Below are 17,573 nucleotides of genomic sequence, written 5' to 3'. Positions count from 1 at the left end.
AGCAGCAGCCGGCGGCAACGGCGGCTCCACGTGTCAGGGCGGGGCGAGGCAGCGCTTGGGCAGGGCAGGGCTGGAGCTGCTGCGCGCTAGCAAGGGAGCGAGCGAGGCAGCGGCAGGCAGGCAGGAGGGCGAGCGAGCGAGCGAGGAGGCTGCTGCGGCATTGACGGCGCCTCGCCTCTGCCTCCGCCCCTGGCGAGCAGCTCTGTGTCCCGCGCCACCTCCCACCGCAGCTGCGTCGCCGGGTCCAGGCGGGATGGGACCCCTCCGGGAAAGCAGCAAGGTGAGCGTACGGCGGAGGGGCTCGCAGGTAGGACGGGCTAGGGGCGGGATGGGACACCTCGGGGACAGGTGAGGTAAGAGGGCTCTCCGGTGGGGCTGGCGGGGGGGATGAGGAAATCAGGTCCATGCACGTGCAGCCCCCAAAACACGCGTCCGGTGTGTCGCGTGTACGTGTGAATACTTGCCATAATGTGTGCGAGTGAATGCGGGGTGTTGTATGTGCTGGCACCGGGGTTCAAGCTTTGGCAAAGGCAAGAGCGGTGTTTAAGACTAGGATACACCAGCAGAAAAAGTGGGATGATGGATATTTTCACTTTCCCCCTCCCCTCCTCATCTCTAAAATGCCCAGCAACAGACGCTAAAAGAGCAAACGCTGCTGAGTCCGCCCCTGATGGAGTCTGACATCATTAAGGCAAAATTTGTGGGATTCAGGGTGTGTGTATTTATTTGAGGAAGTGAAGTCGAACACGGTGGATGGAGATGTGTGGGGCAAAGGCAAGGGATCGGGGTGAAGGAAATTCATAAGTGGGGGTCCCCAAGCAAAGAGGAGATGAAGGGTGTCTCTCGCCTTCCCCACCTTCCTTGCAACAGCATCACCCAGAAGAGTGTCCCTCGAGTCCATCTCTGATGGAGTCTGACATCATCACTGCTGCTGTGCCCCTGCTGCAGATTTTCCTCTGGAATGGAGGTTTTGGCGGGGGGAGCAGGGAGAGACCTAGCTCACAATTACGTCACCCCAAAGCTCGGAAGGCTGACCAGAATCCCCATTTTCTCTGGGCAGCCCTTCCCCAACCTCTTTGCATTTGCCAGAACCTCTTGGGGGCTTTAGCCCTGCCGATACAGGTGGCAAGGATGCTGCAAACGGCTGTGATAATTGCCTTTCAGTGCTTTTCCAGCTGATCCAATTTTAGCACAGTAATTGCAGTGCTGGTACTTGGTTGTCTTTGCATAGGATCTGTGCATCTCCAGCCTGGCAAACCTTTCGCTTTTAGCTGTTGACTTCTGCTTTTTTTTCTACCTCTCCGGCACAGGAGTGCACTTCTGTGTGGATACTCCCACACACATATTGATCGAACAAGGCTAGGTGTGGATACAAGTGGGGCTTTTTATGGTGATATGTTGGACTGTTGCACAAGAGCAAAACTCCAGCATTTACAGATTGCTGGAAAAGCCCTGCGAGCCATTTTGCACATTACAACGGAGTTGCCTCAGCAGCAGCAAATCGCATCTTCCTAGCAAGTAGACCATGTGACGAATACATATGCTTGCAAAGATGCTTGCCACATCAATGTCTGCATGTGACATTTCCCACATTCTCGCCTCCTTTTTAGCTCTGCTCAGTTCAGCAGTGGCATAACAGCCGCTGCAAATCACTTCCGCATGGGCAGAACCACAGTTAGGCTGTGTGCACGACATACATTTAAAGCCCATCGTTTAACCTGCACAGAGCTACAATTCCCAGTGCCCTTAACAAACTACAGCTGCCAGGATTCTTGGCGGGAGGAGGGAGGTAATGTGCTTGGCATTTATGGTGCACAGAACCTTAGTACAGTGGTACCTCGGGTTACATACGCTTCAGGTTACAGACGCTTCAGGTTGCAGACTCCGCTAACCCAGAAATTGTACCTCGGGTTAAGAACTTTGCTTCAGGATGAGAACAGAAATCGGGCTCTGGCGGCACGGCAGCAGCAGGAGGCCCCATTAGCTAAAGTGGTGCTTCAGGTTAGGAACAGTTTCAGGTTAAGAACGGACCTCCGGAATGAATTAAGTACTTAACCCGAGGTACCACTGTATCATGTTCATCGTCAGTGTAGTTTCAGTCTACATCAAGGAAATAAGATAAGAAATATCCAGCCAGTCCATCTGGCTTTGTACTGCGTTCAGAATTTTAGGTCCAGGATTTTAGCTACTAGCCATGATGACTATGTTCTGCCTCCACAGTTGAAGGCAGCAATGCTTCTGAATACCCGTTTCTGAAACCACAGGATGGGAGAGTGATCTTGTGCTTGGGTTTCTTGCTGGGGGTTTCCTACAGGCATCTGCTTGTCCACAATCAGAACAGGATGCTGAACAAGATGCCCTGATCCAGCAGCTCTTATGTTCTTACGTTGTACCATTGAGATGGCCCTTCCACGTGGCTCACTGTGGCCAACTGGAATGCTGTCCATGGGCAGCTCCACCTGAGCAGAAGCAGTTTTTGGTGGGGATCACACCATCATAGATTTGGAAGGGACCCTAAGGATCATTGAAGTCCAAAATAAGCAGCTGTCCTGTATGGGGATCAAACCTGCAACCTGGGCATTATCAGCACCATGCTCTAGCCAACTGAGCTATCCAGGAGTGTTAGCTGACCTGCTGACTCCATACATTGAGCCAGACCTTTGGGTGGGGCAGGGCTGGGAAATGCACATGGACTGACGTGCCCATTGTCTCTGTCATTGGAAGGAGCACAAAATGCAGGACAAGGAGATCTGCCGCAGCCGCATTCCTCGCCTGGTCCTCCGGCCTCATCTCCCCCAGCAGCAGCTCCGCCACCAGAAAGTGTCCCCGGCATCCGAGTCACCCTTCTCCGAGGAGGAAAGCAGAGAATTCCACCCCCTCAGCTCTTCTGGAGGGTCTGCAAGGACCATCAGCAGCAACAGTTTCTGCTCAGGTACTAGAAGAAACAGTGTGTCTGTGGCAATGCTGATATTATAGTCCAGAGATGGGGAACTAGTAATAATAATAATAATAATAATAATAATAATAATATTTATACCCCATCCTCCCCAGCCAAGACTGGGCTCAGGGTGGCTAAGACCAGATATAAAACAATTGATTAAGATACAACTTCAAAACAAGATTAAAATACAACATTAAAATGCAGCCTCATTTCAATAGAAACTCAAATCAAAAACTTTTTGGGGATGAAAACGTCAAATCTTCACCAAGGCCAACTATCCAGACTGGTCCTACATGGGCCAGAAAAAGCCAGGGAAGCCCCCAAATAGGAGTTCCATCACAGAAGGAGAAAGGAAAAAGGAAAGAGGGGGAGGGGATCAAGTTGATTCCAAGCCAAAGGCCAGGTGGAACAACTCTGTCTTACAGGCCCTGCAGAAAGAAATCAGATCCTGCAGGGCCCTGGTCTCGTGAGACAGAGCATTCCACCAGGCTGGAGCCAGTGTTAAAAAGGCCCTGGCTCTGGTTGAGGCTAATCTAACTTCCTTAGGGCCCGGAACCTCTAGGGCAGTGGCGTAGCGTGGGAGGTGCAGGGGGGGCCGGCCGCACCGGGCGCAACATCTGGGGGTTAGGGAAATCCACGGGTTAGGGGGCGCAAATCCACGGGTTAGGGGGCGCAAATTACTTGCCTTGCCCCGGGTGCTGATAACCCACGCTACAACACTGCTCTAGGGTGTTGCTATTTATGGACCTAGTAGCATGATAACCATGGTGACTATGTTCTGCCTTGACAGTTGGTGGCAGTGATACCAGTTTCTGAAAACCATAGAAGGGCAGAGTGCCCTCGTGCTTGAGTCTTGCTTGAGCATTTCCCATTGGCATCTGGGTGGCCACTGTGACAGCAGGATGCTAGATTAGATGAGCCACTGGCGTGATCCATTAGGTTCTTCTTATGTTCTCCAGATATTGTTGAACAGCAAGTCCCATCATGCCAGGCCTTTGGCTATTTGGGAAAGGATATGGGGTATTTATTGGAAAATGAAAGTAATAGACACGTTATAATTGCATGTTCAAGGGAATGACTTATCAGATGTCAAGTAACTGTACAGTGGTACCTCGGGTTAAATACTTAATACGTTCCGGAGGTCCATTCTTAACCTGAAACTGTTCTTAACCTGAAGCACCACTTTAGCTAATGGGGCCTCCTGCTGCTGCCGCGCCGTTGGAGCACAATTTCTGTTCTCATCCTGAAGCAAAGTTCTTAACCCGAGGTACTATTTCTGGGTTACTGGAGTCTGTAACCTGAAGCATATGTAACCTGAAGGATATGTAACCCAAGGTACCACTGTACAATCTTTAGAGGAAATCTGAGTGCAGTGCTGCATAGGGATGTTTTTAATGCTTGATGCTTTATTATGCTTTTATATTTCTTGGAAGCCACCCAGAGTGGCTGGGACAACCCAGTCAGATGAGCGGGATACAAATAAAATCATTACTGTTATTATTACTATTACAGGAGGGGGTTGGGCCTCCTCTCCTATCAGCCACTGCCATCATGGTCAATGGTCAGGGATCATGAGACTTGTAGTCCAACAACAACTGGAGGGCTATAGATTCCCCATGCATTTTAGCCCAATTGCTTTTCCTCGATACCCAAGAAAATAGAATAACTTCCCTAACGGGGTCAGTGGTAGCAAATATACCAACTGAAACCTGTAGAAAATTAATCAGTTTGCTGCATAGTGGGAGCCTAGGAAGTCAGGTTCAGCTATATCAACTTTGTCTACACTGAATGACAGCAGCTCTCTCTAGGATTTTAGGCAAAGTTCCCTCCCAACCCTGCCTGGAGGTGCTGTGAGTTGGACTTGGGATCTTTTGTATGCAAAGCAGATGCTCTTTCACTAAGCTGCAGCCCTTCTCCAGTTACTTTGTCAGAAATGTATCCCAAGAGGCACCAAATATATATGGTTCCACATTGCCAATTGCCTGGCTCCATACAGTGGAGCTTTAGAGAGAAATAAAGTCACTGTCAATGAAACTCAGCTCTGAGCACATGAAGCATGTGCCGCTGACTGAAATCAGATGTTTCTGTTTGGATTAGTAAGTATTTATCTTGAACGCTGCATGGAAAAAAAATTGGCATGCCCATTTTAAACAGAGCTGAGGTTTACACACTTGGAGAATCTGAAGGGTGAGGTTCACCCAGGAGCAGTTTGCATGTGAAATGAGAGGGGTAATTGGTTCAGGAGAGTACCGATTTACAGTTTCAAAAGATGGTTTCTAAAGAGAGCTTATATCCAAAGGTGTTTCTAATCCCTGTCTCAATTATAAGTGACACAGCAGATGTCATGCAACAACACTAATTTGTGACACCCAACCTCCCACTGCTTCACTGTGTCACATATGTGGGTCAGTAATCAAATAATGACCATCTAATACAGGTGTATGGAACTTTTGGCTCTCTAGATGCTGCTGAACTACAACTTCCATCATCCCTGGCCATTGGCAACATCTGGGGGGGGGGCAAATGTTTGCTGCACCTGGTCCCGTATAAGCAATGTTGAGTGTGGAAATTACAGCATGCAAATGAAAATACAGTCTTGCCCTACCTCCATCCCCTGCAGATATTGATACTAATTTGACTAGTGGGAATTTTCCTATAACCACACAGTGGCTTAGGGATTCAAGTCCAAAGACAATTTGGAACAATTGTCCAAAGGGAGAGTGTACAAGGAGGCACAAGGGATTTCTTAGTTATAGGGGAACATCTATATTGCTAATAATGTACATTGGCTTTCTAAGAACTCAAGTCAAACCTGCATGCAACTTCATTCTTCCCATTTGTGGTTTATAGCAACTGGTTATTTAGAGTCCTACTACCTCTAACAGTGTGCTAGATCATGGCTGCTAACCACTGATAGCCTTGTCCTCCATGAATTTGTTCAATCCACTTTCACAACTATCCAATTCAGTGGCCATCGTTGCCTCTCTGGGGAGTGAATTCTGTTGTTCAACTTCATTCTGTGTGGAGGAAGTACTTATTTTTGCCTACCACTTAAACTTTTTTGCCTACCACTTAAACTCCTCTCTGGGGAGTGAATTCTGTAGTTCAACTTCATTCTGTGTGGAGGAAGTACTTATTTTTGCCTACCACTTAAACTTTCACAGCTTCCCCTGGTAGGACTTATAGTTCAAAGAGGGTGACAAGGATTCTAAGCAGGCCTCCGGCTCTGTCTTTCAGAGGGAGAGGGAATGGCTATTAAATAAGCCCCGAATGACAGTGCATGGCAGTTGCAGAGCCGGGACTCCAGTCATAATTGGTGCCAAAAGCAGCCCTGCTAAGCTTTTCACAATTGGGCAGGAGGAGAGCTGGATTGGCAGGGCTGCTTAAAGAAAAGACTTGCTGACTCATAAAGTATAACCACATGTGTACCCTCCCTGCTGTACCCATCTCTTTTGCTTTAAGTGCTTCCCCGATGTACTCCCATTGAAAAAAGGGGTATGATAGCAGACAATTGCTGGCTGGTTGTGTTGGGGGTGGACAAGTGAAAGTGGGGGTAGGGCTGTGGTTGTCCTGCTCTTCTCCCTTCTTATGACTGCTCTGCTCATTTAGTTGGTACCTTTTGGGTCTCTGCTGTGCTGCTCTGCTCTTCCCCCAACTCCTTGACTGGCTAGCAGGCAGGCTAGATATAGTAAGGAGATGAAGAAGAGTTTGGATTTGATATCCCGCTTTATCACTACCCAAAGGAGTCTCAAAGCGGCTAACATTCTCCTTTCCCTTCCTCCCCCACAACAAACACTCTGTGAGGTGAGTGGGGCTGAGAGACTTCAAAGAAGTGTGACTGGTCCAAGGTCACCCAGCAGCTGCATGTGGAGGAGCGGAGACGCGAACCCGGTTCCCCAGATTACGAGTCTACTGCTCCTAACCACTACACCACACTGGCTCTCAGTGGCTTAGCTCAGTGGTAAAGCATCTAATTTGCATTAAGAACATCCCGGGTTCAATGTACAGCAGATCTGGGGACCCCCAGTACAGTCATACCTTGGATTACAGACGCTTCAAGTTCTGCATTTTCGGGTTGCACAGCACGCTGAACCCGGAGGTACTGGAACGGGTTACTTCCGGGTTTTGGCACTCATGCATGCACAGAAGCACTAAATCGCACTTTGCGCATGTGCAGAAGTGCCGAATCATGACCTGCGCGTGCACAGACGCGGCGCTGCAGGTTGCAAATGCCACGGATCACATTCACAACCCAAGAGTCCACTGTACTGGTAATGTCCCCAGTTTGAAGCCTTGCAGAGTGGCTGCCAGCCAATGTAGACTAGAGCTTCTCAAAGGGTGTGGCAGGAGAGAATGGCAAGTGTGGCAGGAAGATTCAAGAAACATCAAAGAAGCATGTAAACATTTCAGTGTAGTATGGTAGAGTATCAAAATATTATTATTATTATTATTATTATTATTATTATTATTATTATTATTATTTTGCAGAATATGGATAGATATATTTTGAAAATGAGAGCAAGAGCAAAGATTCTTTGTGTTGATGAGGAGATGAGAGTTTGTTTGTCTCAATAATATAAATCAGATTACCCAGCAAAAGCAAGTTCACACCTCTCACTGAGTTTGTATATATACTTAAGGTCCGTGCTTTTTTTCCTCTTAAAAAATGTTTAGGGGTACTCTCATTTTGTCTTAAGAAAATCATAATTTTATAGTTCAAATATGGAAAAATAAATACTGTAAATGGACAAAAGTACAAAGATTCACAAAATGTTTAGGGGAATGCGTCCCCTTGTGTCCCCCCAGAAAAGAAGCACTGCTTGAGGTAAATATGTAAGAGGATTGTTTATAATTATATTTTAGGAACTATTTGTGTAGCTGCATTGTTCATAATAATAATAATAATAATAATAATAATAATAATAATTTATATACTGTCCTGTACCCGCAGGTCTCAGGGCGTTTCACAGGGTAAAATTACAATATTAAAACACAGAACATATACTCAAAATAAAAACAGAAACAACTGAAGAACACCCTCACCCCCAAAAAACCCCCACACCTTAAAAGGGCAACCAAATGCCTGGTTAAAGAGGAATGTTTTTGCCTGGCACCTAAAGGTACATAATGAAGCCACCATGTCCCATGATCATATTATAAAGTAGTTGTCTCCTATGTTATAAATCACGCAATTCTTGTTGTCCCCCTGCCTCATGTATTTCTTATCAATTAAAAATCAGCCTGGCATGAGCAAATTTTTAATGTGAAAGGGTTGCCCAGAGGAAGGAAGTTTGAGAACCACTGATGAAGACAATATTGAGCTATATGGACCAAGACATATAAACGACCCCAAGTGATGATAACATAGCTCTGTGCAGCTCAACCTGTGTACATCATATGTGAAATCGTCATATGTGCACTTTTTTACACACTGTGGTACAGAGTGGGGGAACCCACTTGGACTACTGAAGCGTGCTCTCTGTGGACCTACCCTTGAGGGTGTCTGGGAAACTACAACTAACCCAGAATGTGCCTGCCACACTGGTGCCTAGGAGCAGACTCTGGGGCCATGTAAATCCAGTCCTAAAGGATCTACAGTGGTACCTTGGGTTACATATGCTTCAGGTTACAGACGCTTCAGGTTACAGACTCCGCTAACCCAGAAATAGTACCTCAGGTTAAGAACTTTGCTTCAGGATGAGAACAGAAATCATGCTCCGGCGGTGCAGCGGCAGTGGGAGGCCCCATTAGCTAAAGTGGTGCTTCAGGTTAAGAACAGTTTCAGGTTAAGAATGGACCTCCAGAACGAATTAAGTTCTTAACCCGAGGTACCACTGTACTTTGGCTCCCAGTACGTTTCTGAGCACAATTCAAAGTGTTGGTGCTGACCTTAAAAGCCCTAAATGGCCTCGGTGCTGTGCAGCTGAAGAAACATCAGCCCAGACATTGAAGTCCAGCTCTGAGGGTCTTTTGGTGGTTCCCTCATTGTGAGAAGAGAGATTACAGGGAACCAGGCAGAGGGTACCTGCACCCGCCCGGTGGAATGCCCTCCTGCCAGATGTCAAACAGATAAACAACTATCTGACTTTTAGAAGACATCTGAAGGCAGCCCTATATAGTTTTTAATGTTTGATGTCTTACTGTGGTTTTATAATTTGTTGGAAACCGCCCAGAGTGGTTGGGGCAACCCAGTCATATGGGCAGCGATAAATAAATTGTTATTGTTATTATTAGAGCGTATGCCCCCTTGGACTCGCTAGGACTTATTTCCCCATAACACTACAAATAATAAGAATAAGAATGCATAGGATTCTCTGTGGATTAGGATTTATGCATGCTGCATAAACATCCTGCAAACGTTTTGAAATGAGGCTACTCTGGATTAATTCATTTGTAAGTGGCATCCTTGCTGATAAGATGAGAATAAGATTTCTGCGTCTGCATTTTTACACATATTTTAAGAGAGAAGGGGTATGGCCTGTTGAACTCAGCGGAGCTGCAAAAGTCACAGGAAGGTGTTGGGCTGTATCCAACTAAGTTCTACTCAGAGTAATCCATTGGCATTAGACAGGTCTGTTCATTTCAGTGGGTCTACTCTGAGCACAGCTAACATCGGCTGCCCCCCATTATTTCTTCTATGAAATTATTGATCAGCGGGGGGGGGGGGTTTCCAGCTTTCAAAACCCACATTTGTTCCAGCCAATTGCATGTGGAGCTCATTATAAAACTTCCAGCTGGATGCGAGGCTTCGATAAAACAAAACAAATGCTTTGGCGTGCGTGCTGTCTGTCATCTGACATTGAAACAGGCACCCTCCTGCCTTCCCCCTCCGGTTTGGGTTTCAGCTGCAGGGTTCATATGTCGAGCAGAGAGAAAAACATTCTCCCAGCAGCAACGCCTGCCTCATCAGCTGCCGAGTATTTCACCACATCAGGTCTGTTTTCCTTGTAAGTTGCATAGTAGGGGCTGCTTGGGAGCAGTTCTCAACTGAGCACTGCATTTCACCTTGTCTACCTGGAAAAGGGGATGTCGGCAAAGCAGTGTCAGCTATTCAGCTTTGAATGGCCCATTCATGGCCTGGGTGTTCCAGAGAAAGGCAACCCAAAAGAGTGTCTCCTGAGCACTCTGGAGAACGTAGGCTGTGGAGATCTGCCTGCTAGGTAGTAAGACATGTGTGGCACTCACAGCAAATGGGGCATCTTTTTCACACCAAGCACTACATACCCTAGCGCACGCCAGTGATTGGCAGTGCAAGAGGCAAAAGGCTGGTAGAGTATCTGTGGGAATGTTCAGGGAGGCAGGAGAGGATATATTGTTTACTAATATCCTTCCTAACTTGCGTTAGCAAGTTTCTTTACTTAGCAGAGTGCATTCCCCTTCGCACAGAACAGATTAAGTTTGAGAACCATGGTACCACTGTAATGGCAATAATAAACAGTTTACAGTTACACCCAAATTAAAACAACCACCAACCCCAACTAAACATTTAACCTTTGGAATAAGCTCCATTGAACTTAGTGGGGCTTGCATTTCTGCAGATGTGCATAGGATCCCACCGTTAGGCTGCAATTCTTGTATACTTTTGCTCAAGAGTGAGCCTTGTTGAACTCAGCAGGGTTTGTTTCAGAGTGTGCATATGCCTAGGGTCAGAATGCACATGAATGAATATGGAATTATCTTGCCTGGCAACTCCTGGAAAGCTGATATAGTCTTGCAAGAGCCCTTCTGCAAAGCAGTTTCCCTCATCTCAGTGCTCAGTGCACCTGCTTGAGAAGTCACGCCCGATGACTTTCGCTTCTGTCTTCACCTGCTTTGTACATCAGTCACCACAGTGAGCTGGAAAAGAGGAGCACCTGGCAAAGTATGCTTCATCCTTCCCCGCTTTAGTTCATTTCTTTTTCAATGCATCTGCACATAGGACGGTGCAAAGTTTGAAGTTACACTTTACAATTTATTTTAAAGGTTTTGAAAGCATCCTTTGGCACTGATAGATGGTTGCAAAGCACGTCGGTGTTAGAAAACAAAAGCTCACAGTACATTCATTGCAAGTTGTAGCTCTTAAGGGCCTTCATTACAAACTTAAAATTTGCTTAATATTTCTTTTCTCTTTCTTTTTTCTGTATATCTTTTTTTTAAATTTTCTGTTTTACAATTTAAAATACTCATTTTACATCCTTAAGATATCAGTGACTTCCCTTCTTCTCTTTCCATGGTACGTTTTACATATCATAAATCCCTGCATATTTTACAAATACTATACCCAGTGCTTTTTTCCTGGGGGACGCAGGGGTATGCATACCCCTAAACATTTTGTTTGGCCTCATTGAGGGGGCAGTATTTCAATATGAGTAGGAAAATGAGAGTACCCCTAAACATTTTTTTAGCGGGGAAAAGAGCACTGACTGCACCATTCAGTATTCCATTATTGCATCCATCAAAACTTATTTACACTTATCTTAATGCTGCCAGCATTTTCTTTTCTCTTTCTAGGTAGGGCATCAAGATTTCTAGGGTAGGGAGACTAGGGATCTGTAAAGAGATCATTCTTAGTGCAGACCTTCCAAGTGTTCCTAATTTCCAGGGACAGTCCCAGATTCCCAGAAACCATCCTGGTTTCTGATTTGATCCCAGAATGTCTCACTTTTCCTTAAAGTAAAGGTGAAGGGACCCCTGACCATTAGGTCCAGTCGTGACCAACTCTGGGGTTGCAGCGCTCATCTCGCTTTACTGGCCGAGGGAGCCGGCGTACAGCTTCCGGGTCATGTGGCCAGCATGACTAAGCTGCTTCTGGCAAACCAGAGCAGTGCATGGAAACACTGTTTACCTTCCTGCCAGAGTGGTACCTATTTATCTACTTGCACTTTTGACGTGCTTTCGAACTGCTAGGTTGGCAGGAGCAGGGACCAAGCAACGGGAGCTCACCCCGTCACAGGGATTCAAACCGCTGACCTTCTGATCAGCAAGTCCTAGGCTCTGTGGTTTAACCCACAGCACCACCCGTATCCCTCTTTTCCTTAGGACGTCCCTATTTTCATTGGGAAAATGTTGGAAGATATGGAGATATCCAACCCCCTCAGCCAAGCAGATAAGTGATTATACATCATGTTGGAAGCCACCCAGTGTGGCTGGAGCAACCAGTCAGGTGGGAGGGGGTAGAAAGGTGTTTTTGTTTTTGTTGTTGATTAAGAGGTCCCTATTTTCATCAGAGAAATGTTGGAGGGTATGATAGTGCCTTCACCAGACTGCAGTTCCAGGATTCTTTGGGGGAAAGCCCTGAAAATTGCACTGGTATAATGCCAGTTTCAGTTTGTCAGAAGCGGTTTCATGTGCTTCCTTGCACATACAACCAGTGGAAGAACTTAGGCTGGATCTAAACACATCAAAGAGGCATTTCTGTAGCGTTGTAAATTTAAACAGGGAAAACAGGTAGAGAAAAACAGGACTCCACATCGCCATCTGGTGACACAATGTTATATCGCATATACAACACATATAAATCGCTTTTTCTTTACCAGTCTAGCTGACCCCTTAGCCTTCATTCTCTTCTGCATATTCCATTTTCTTCTATGATCACATTATCATAGCATTATAGAGCTGGAAGGGGGCCTGCAGTCCAGCTAGTTCAGCTCCCTTTTTAAAGTCAATGTTTGGTATCTCTTGGCTGTGAGTCCTGGAAGACCTGCTCCCTGCCTTGCAAACCTTTTCCCACCTGGCCTGGGAGGGTGGAGATTTGACTGACTCTAGCCAAAAAAAAGCTGAGGCTGCTGAACAGACTCTCGGGCTATCTCCCCCCTCACCGCACTGGTTCAAGTAACTCTTGATTGCATATTTACTCCACCTTTCCCTCCAATGAACTCAATGCAGCTTCTTCCTCGAATTTATCCTCCCAGCACCCTCGTGAGGTAGATTAGGCTGAATGATAGGAGCTGGCTGAAGGTCACACAATGAAGTTTATGGGGATTGGAATCTGATCAGTCATCCTCTGGCACTGCTTTGCACTAGCTCTATACATGCACATGGTCTGTGCATTGCAAGCAGATCCAGATCTGGATTGGGATGCTAGGTTTGGATCAGATTGAAGCTTCATATATGTTAAGAGAGTTTAACTACCAGGAGCAGGAGCCTTGGGCAGGTTACTTTCTGTCTCGGTTCCCCACCATTAAAATGACGGTCTAGTTTAGTGATGAATGCACTTTTCTCATTGCAATTCACTACTTATTGTTATACCATGCATTCTTATAACATAGTTTGAGGGCTGGCATCCATGAGCAACATCCAGGACCCTGACACTGCCCATATGGACAAATGTCCGTTTCTCTCGGTTTCTCATTTTTTTCAGTCTTAAGTTCAGTTCACCACAAGAGTTTGTGATTATTATTTTTTATTAAAAAATTCTTATGAAATGTCATCAGCATTTTGGTATGATTTTTACCTACTACAGTGGTACCTTGGGTTACATATGCTTCAGGTTACATACGCTTCAGGTTACAGACTCCTCTAACCCAGAAATCATACCTTGGGTTAAGAACTTTGCTTCAGGATGAGAACAGAAATCGTGCTTCAGCAGCACAGCAGCAGTAGGAGGCCCCATTAGCTAAAGTGGTGCTTCAGGTTAAGAACAGTTTCAGGTTAAGAACAGACCTCCGGAACGAATTAAGTACTTAACCCGAGGTACCACTGTATATATATTTTATATGCATTGTCACCTAATCATAGAATCATAGAGTTGTAAGGGACCACTGAGGATCATCTAGATCCTGCAATCTCTGCAAATCAGGAATGTGCAGCTGTCCCTTTCGAATCCGTAATCAGCGTGTGAGCCTTGAAACCTGCTTTTGGAGTTCCATTTGGGCCATCTTCATTGTCAACTCAACATCATGTCATCTGTAAGCATCATTTTTGGTGGTTTGGGGAAGAATAGGGCCTGTTCTTAATTCCCAGGCAATTGAAGATTTATTTATTTTTTACGTGCTTGTTCTGCAAAGGGATTAACATCCTGCCTGAGTTGTCAGCCAAGTTATAGCTGACGTCTGTTAGAAACTGTTTGTAACAGACGGCCTTCTGAAAAAAGGCGGGGCAAACATTTTGTGCCATCCAAGATTAAGACTTGCCAAGTCATGAAAGCAGAAAGCTGACAGAATGAACCTTGCTTCTTTTCTTTTCTTTTTTAATAACAAAAAATGCTATGTCCAAGTGAACAGAGTAGTAAGATCTGGTGCTAACCAACTCGTGGTTTGATGGTACCACCAAGTCCCATCCTTCCCTTTTCCTCTTAATTTCTTCTGCGCAACGATAGTCATAGCCTCAGGGAAATGTTATCTCCGGTTACGAATGGACGACATGGAAATTTCCTCTCCGTTCCAGTCAGGACTCTGGCTGTGCCTTCACAATCTGGTAAATGCTTCTTACGCTGCTATGGAAGTGTCTGTAGATGTGTTGCTCTGATATATTTTATTTTTTAAAAGAAAGCGGTGTCTCTCCCCACCCTGTAAAGAATCTTGTCAAATTGCTGGACCTTGAGCAGATTTGCTAAGTTTCCAGTGTGGAGATGCATGAGGTCTTCAAGATACTCCAGAGGTCAGCCCACTGTACTTCTAGTGATTGATCCGGCAGTGGGATGATTTGTGACAAGGCAATGGAGGTAGGCAGAGAAAATGCATGGTCCATGGCCAGAGGTTATGGCAAATGTAGTCATAAAAGGTCTGGAGGGGCACCAGGTTGAAGAAGGCTGATTTATATATGCAGGGATGTAAGCTGTGTCCTACATCAAGGAATGAATTTGCCTCTTGTGATGGGCAGTGCACTGCTGCTATTTTGGGTGACGGCGAAAATTTTGATCCTGCGAAAGATCTTGAGTTCAAATGTACATCTGATACATTTATATGCATTGCTGGGGGGGGGGAGGTGGAAATGTCTCTTGCAGAATGAGCTGGGTCCTGCAACTGTCCAGATGTACCATATATTTTCCATGTGGCTGCTTTGTGGGGAGGGGGGTATATTAGGTATATCGTTTATTTAGAAATAACAGAAGGGTCATAGGAAAGAGGATTGCATGCAACAAATCCTTTCATTGTCTGCAGCTGAATTCAAAAGCCTGGCTTAGTTATTGGTATGTCTAAAGGTCATTAATGTTGATAGGAGCCAAGAGGAGGAATTGTTGTCTGTGCCAAGTTCAGTTTGTTCCCATGATAAGCAGCCTGATGTCCATGAAAGCTGGAGAGCTTAAGCAATTTCAGTTAAAATGGAGGAGTTGTGAGGCTGAATGTAGCTTTCAGGGCTGGAGCCATGTTTGAGAGGGTGCAGGAGAAAATGCCGCAATTTCCCCCTTCTCTGTTGGTAGAACACGGTGAGTTTACCAGCCAGTAGGAGGAGGTAGCAGCAAACTGCACTGATCCAAGCAGTGATGGGTCAATGCAGCCCACCAGTTTGAATTTCCCAGAATGCCGTGGGCTGCTGCTGTGTTGAAGGCTTTGTGGAAAATTAAAATGGCAGCTTAGACCCATGGTCCTGCTTGGTGCCTAAGCTGGGGGGAAAGAATTAGAAAGGGTCACAGTGAAGATATCAGTGGTGTGCCCAGCAGGGCTTGTAAGCCCTGGCAGCTTCCCAAGGGAGTTGGGAAGCTTTGTGAAACGTATGTAGACATTATAATGTTGTAGAATTGAATCCCCTTGTGAATTCTTTTTTTTAAAAAAAAAATAATTTTTTTTTTGAGTTCAGGATTTTTACATACATTATATTATCTCCTTCCAATTTTTAAATTTCCCGTACAATTTTTTCCTTTCCCTCCCTTCCCCTGCCCCCATATCCATTAGAAAGGTTCAGACAATTAGCCTCAGCCACGGGCATAGCGTCTTTAGTTTCCACCAAATGTATTTTGTTCCCGTAGTTTCTATCCATTGAAGATAGGGGTTCCATCTGTTCCTTATCGTGGTGGAATTGACCTTCCACGTTGTTTCCTGTGACATGACTGCAACAATGTCCGACTGAATAAATTCAAACAAATTCCATGACTCTACTGTCCATTTTTCTCTATCTTTCCAACCTAAAGCTATCGTTGCCTTTCCCGCTAAAATCATGGCTTTGAAGGTAAGCTGGTCACCTTGCTCTATAGCCGTGTTTCCAAGTATACCCATAGTCATGAAATCAAAGTCTATTGAAAGCTTCACTAATAAATTAATAACCTTTAGAGTTTTATTCCAGAATTCCTTTACCTGTTGGCATTCCCAGTACATATGGGGAAACCATCCCTTGGCTATCCGCTTGTGAATTCTACACTGCATATTTCTGACTATAAACTATGCAGTGATTTACGTTTGGGAGAATGTATCCCCTGTGGGATGTGATACATAAGTAGCAGTCAAGTACAACATTCCCATCTGCAATATGGGGACAATAATGATTGCAACACAGTACTGTTGATACTCTGAATAGGCTAAGTGTGGATCTACCCGGGGGGGGGAGGGGAACGCTATAAATAGGTCAGAAATTAAATCATTATAACCAAAGAAAACCGCTATGTAAAATCTCAAAGAGGTTTTTTTTTGCTCTCCAGCACCATCTGGTGTTGCATGTTTATAATGAATTCAAAGCACTGGTTTTTGACTAATGTAGCTGAGTCCTAAATGTATTATATGAAGTTTTATTTTTTATTATTCATGATGAAGTATTATGAAGTATCATGAATTATTATGAATTAGTATTAGTATTATTATCCAAACAATAAGGATTGCAACAAGGTACTACTGAAACTCTCAATGAGCTATATGAAGTATTATTATTATTAGGACAGGTGGCACTTGATTTTTGCATTGCATGGGGTTGGAGATACTTTGCACATGCTTTATATAATATTGTTCCTTGAAAAAGAGGGATATGAAATTGGCTGCGAGTGTTCAATGCTTTGACCAGATTGTCAGGAAGCACTTCTAGACTGAGTATGAATATATTCTGCATTGACTCCTGCAGATTCTCTTTTGAAGGTCTTCTGCCCTCCCCACTGGAACAAAGAATCCCAGTCCCTCCTATGAAAGAGAAACCTGGAAAACTGTGCTGTAGGTCTTGAAGGCTTTCCCTTTTGCTAATGAAATATGATTCCCTGTAACGCAGCAGCTTGTTGCCAACACCTGCTCTGTTTACTTTGACCAGGCTGTCAGCAAACGCATCTAGCTTACAGCTCTCCTCAACCATTTCCAAACTTCGCAGGTTTCCTAAACTTGGTTGCACACCAGTGAAGCTTGTGCTTTAAAAACAAAGCAAAACAAAACTTGGGTAGTGTTTTGGAGACATAGATAAATCGATGTGCATTCCACTCTTTTTGGCATTTTCCCAAACAGCTTCTGGGAATGACTTGCCTTTTAAAATAATTGGATGAAGATGGACCATAGTAGAAACATGCCCCTTAGGCCAGAGCTGGGGAACCTCAGGAACCAGGCCAAACCTGGTCCTCCAGGGCTGTCTTATCCGGCCCCAGAGGCTCAGAATGTAGGTATTGCACAACAACTCCTTTAACAGAACTGGGAGGACCCTGTATTAATAAAGGAACATATCTGTGGTGAAGAATTGTGGGATGATATCAATTTAAATGGAGGCGTTGACCAGATTTGATTCTAGTCTTCTAGCTGCCTTCAGTTTG

General features: G+C 45.2%; 1 protein-coding gene across 4 annotated transcripts in view; it reads left to right on the top strand.

Moving 5' to 3' along the window:
• The first annotated feature begins 58 nt into the window (after positions 1 to 58).
• SYBU (syntabulin) overlaps positions 59 to 17,573 on the top strand; it is a 42,768-nt gene continuing 25,253 nt past the window's right edge. For 3 of the 4 annotated variants that reach the window (XM_079984328.1, XM_079984326.1, XM_079984325.1), the window contains exons 1-2: positions 59 to 280; positions 2,725 to 2,932. In XM_079984328.1, the coding sequence (XP_079840454.1) occupies positions 254 to 280; positions 2,725 to 2,932 (235 nt within the window). In that variant the 5' untranslated portion in view covers positions 59 to 253. Of the gene's footprint in view, positions 281 to 2,724; positions 2,933 to 14,034; positions 14,336 to 17,573 lie in introns of those variants that run through there. The other variant, XM_079984327.1, reaches the window with a different exon arrangement.

Source organism: Podarcis cretensis (assembly GCF_951804945.1).
Source record: "Podarcis cretensis genome assembly, chromosome: 7".
In the NCBI taxonomy this organism is placed as follows: domain Eukaryota; kingdom Metazoa; phylum Chordata; class Lepidosauria; order Squamata; family Lacertidae; genus Podarcis; species Podarcis cretensis.
The sequence above is the reverse complement of the archived record's forward strand: the minus strand, read 5'-3'. Positions and strand labels throughout refer to the sequence as shown.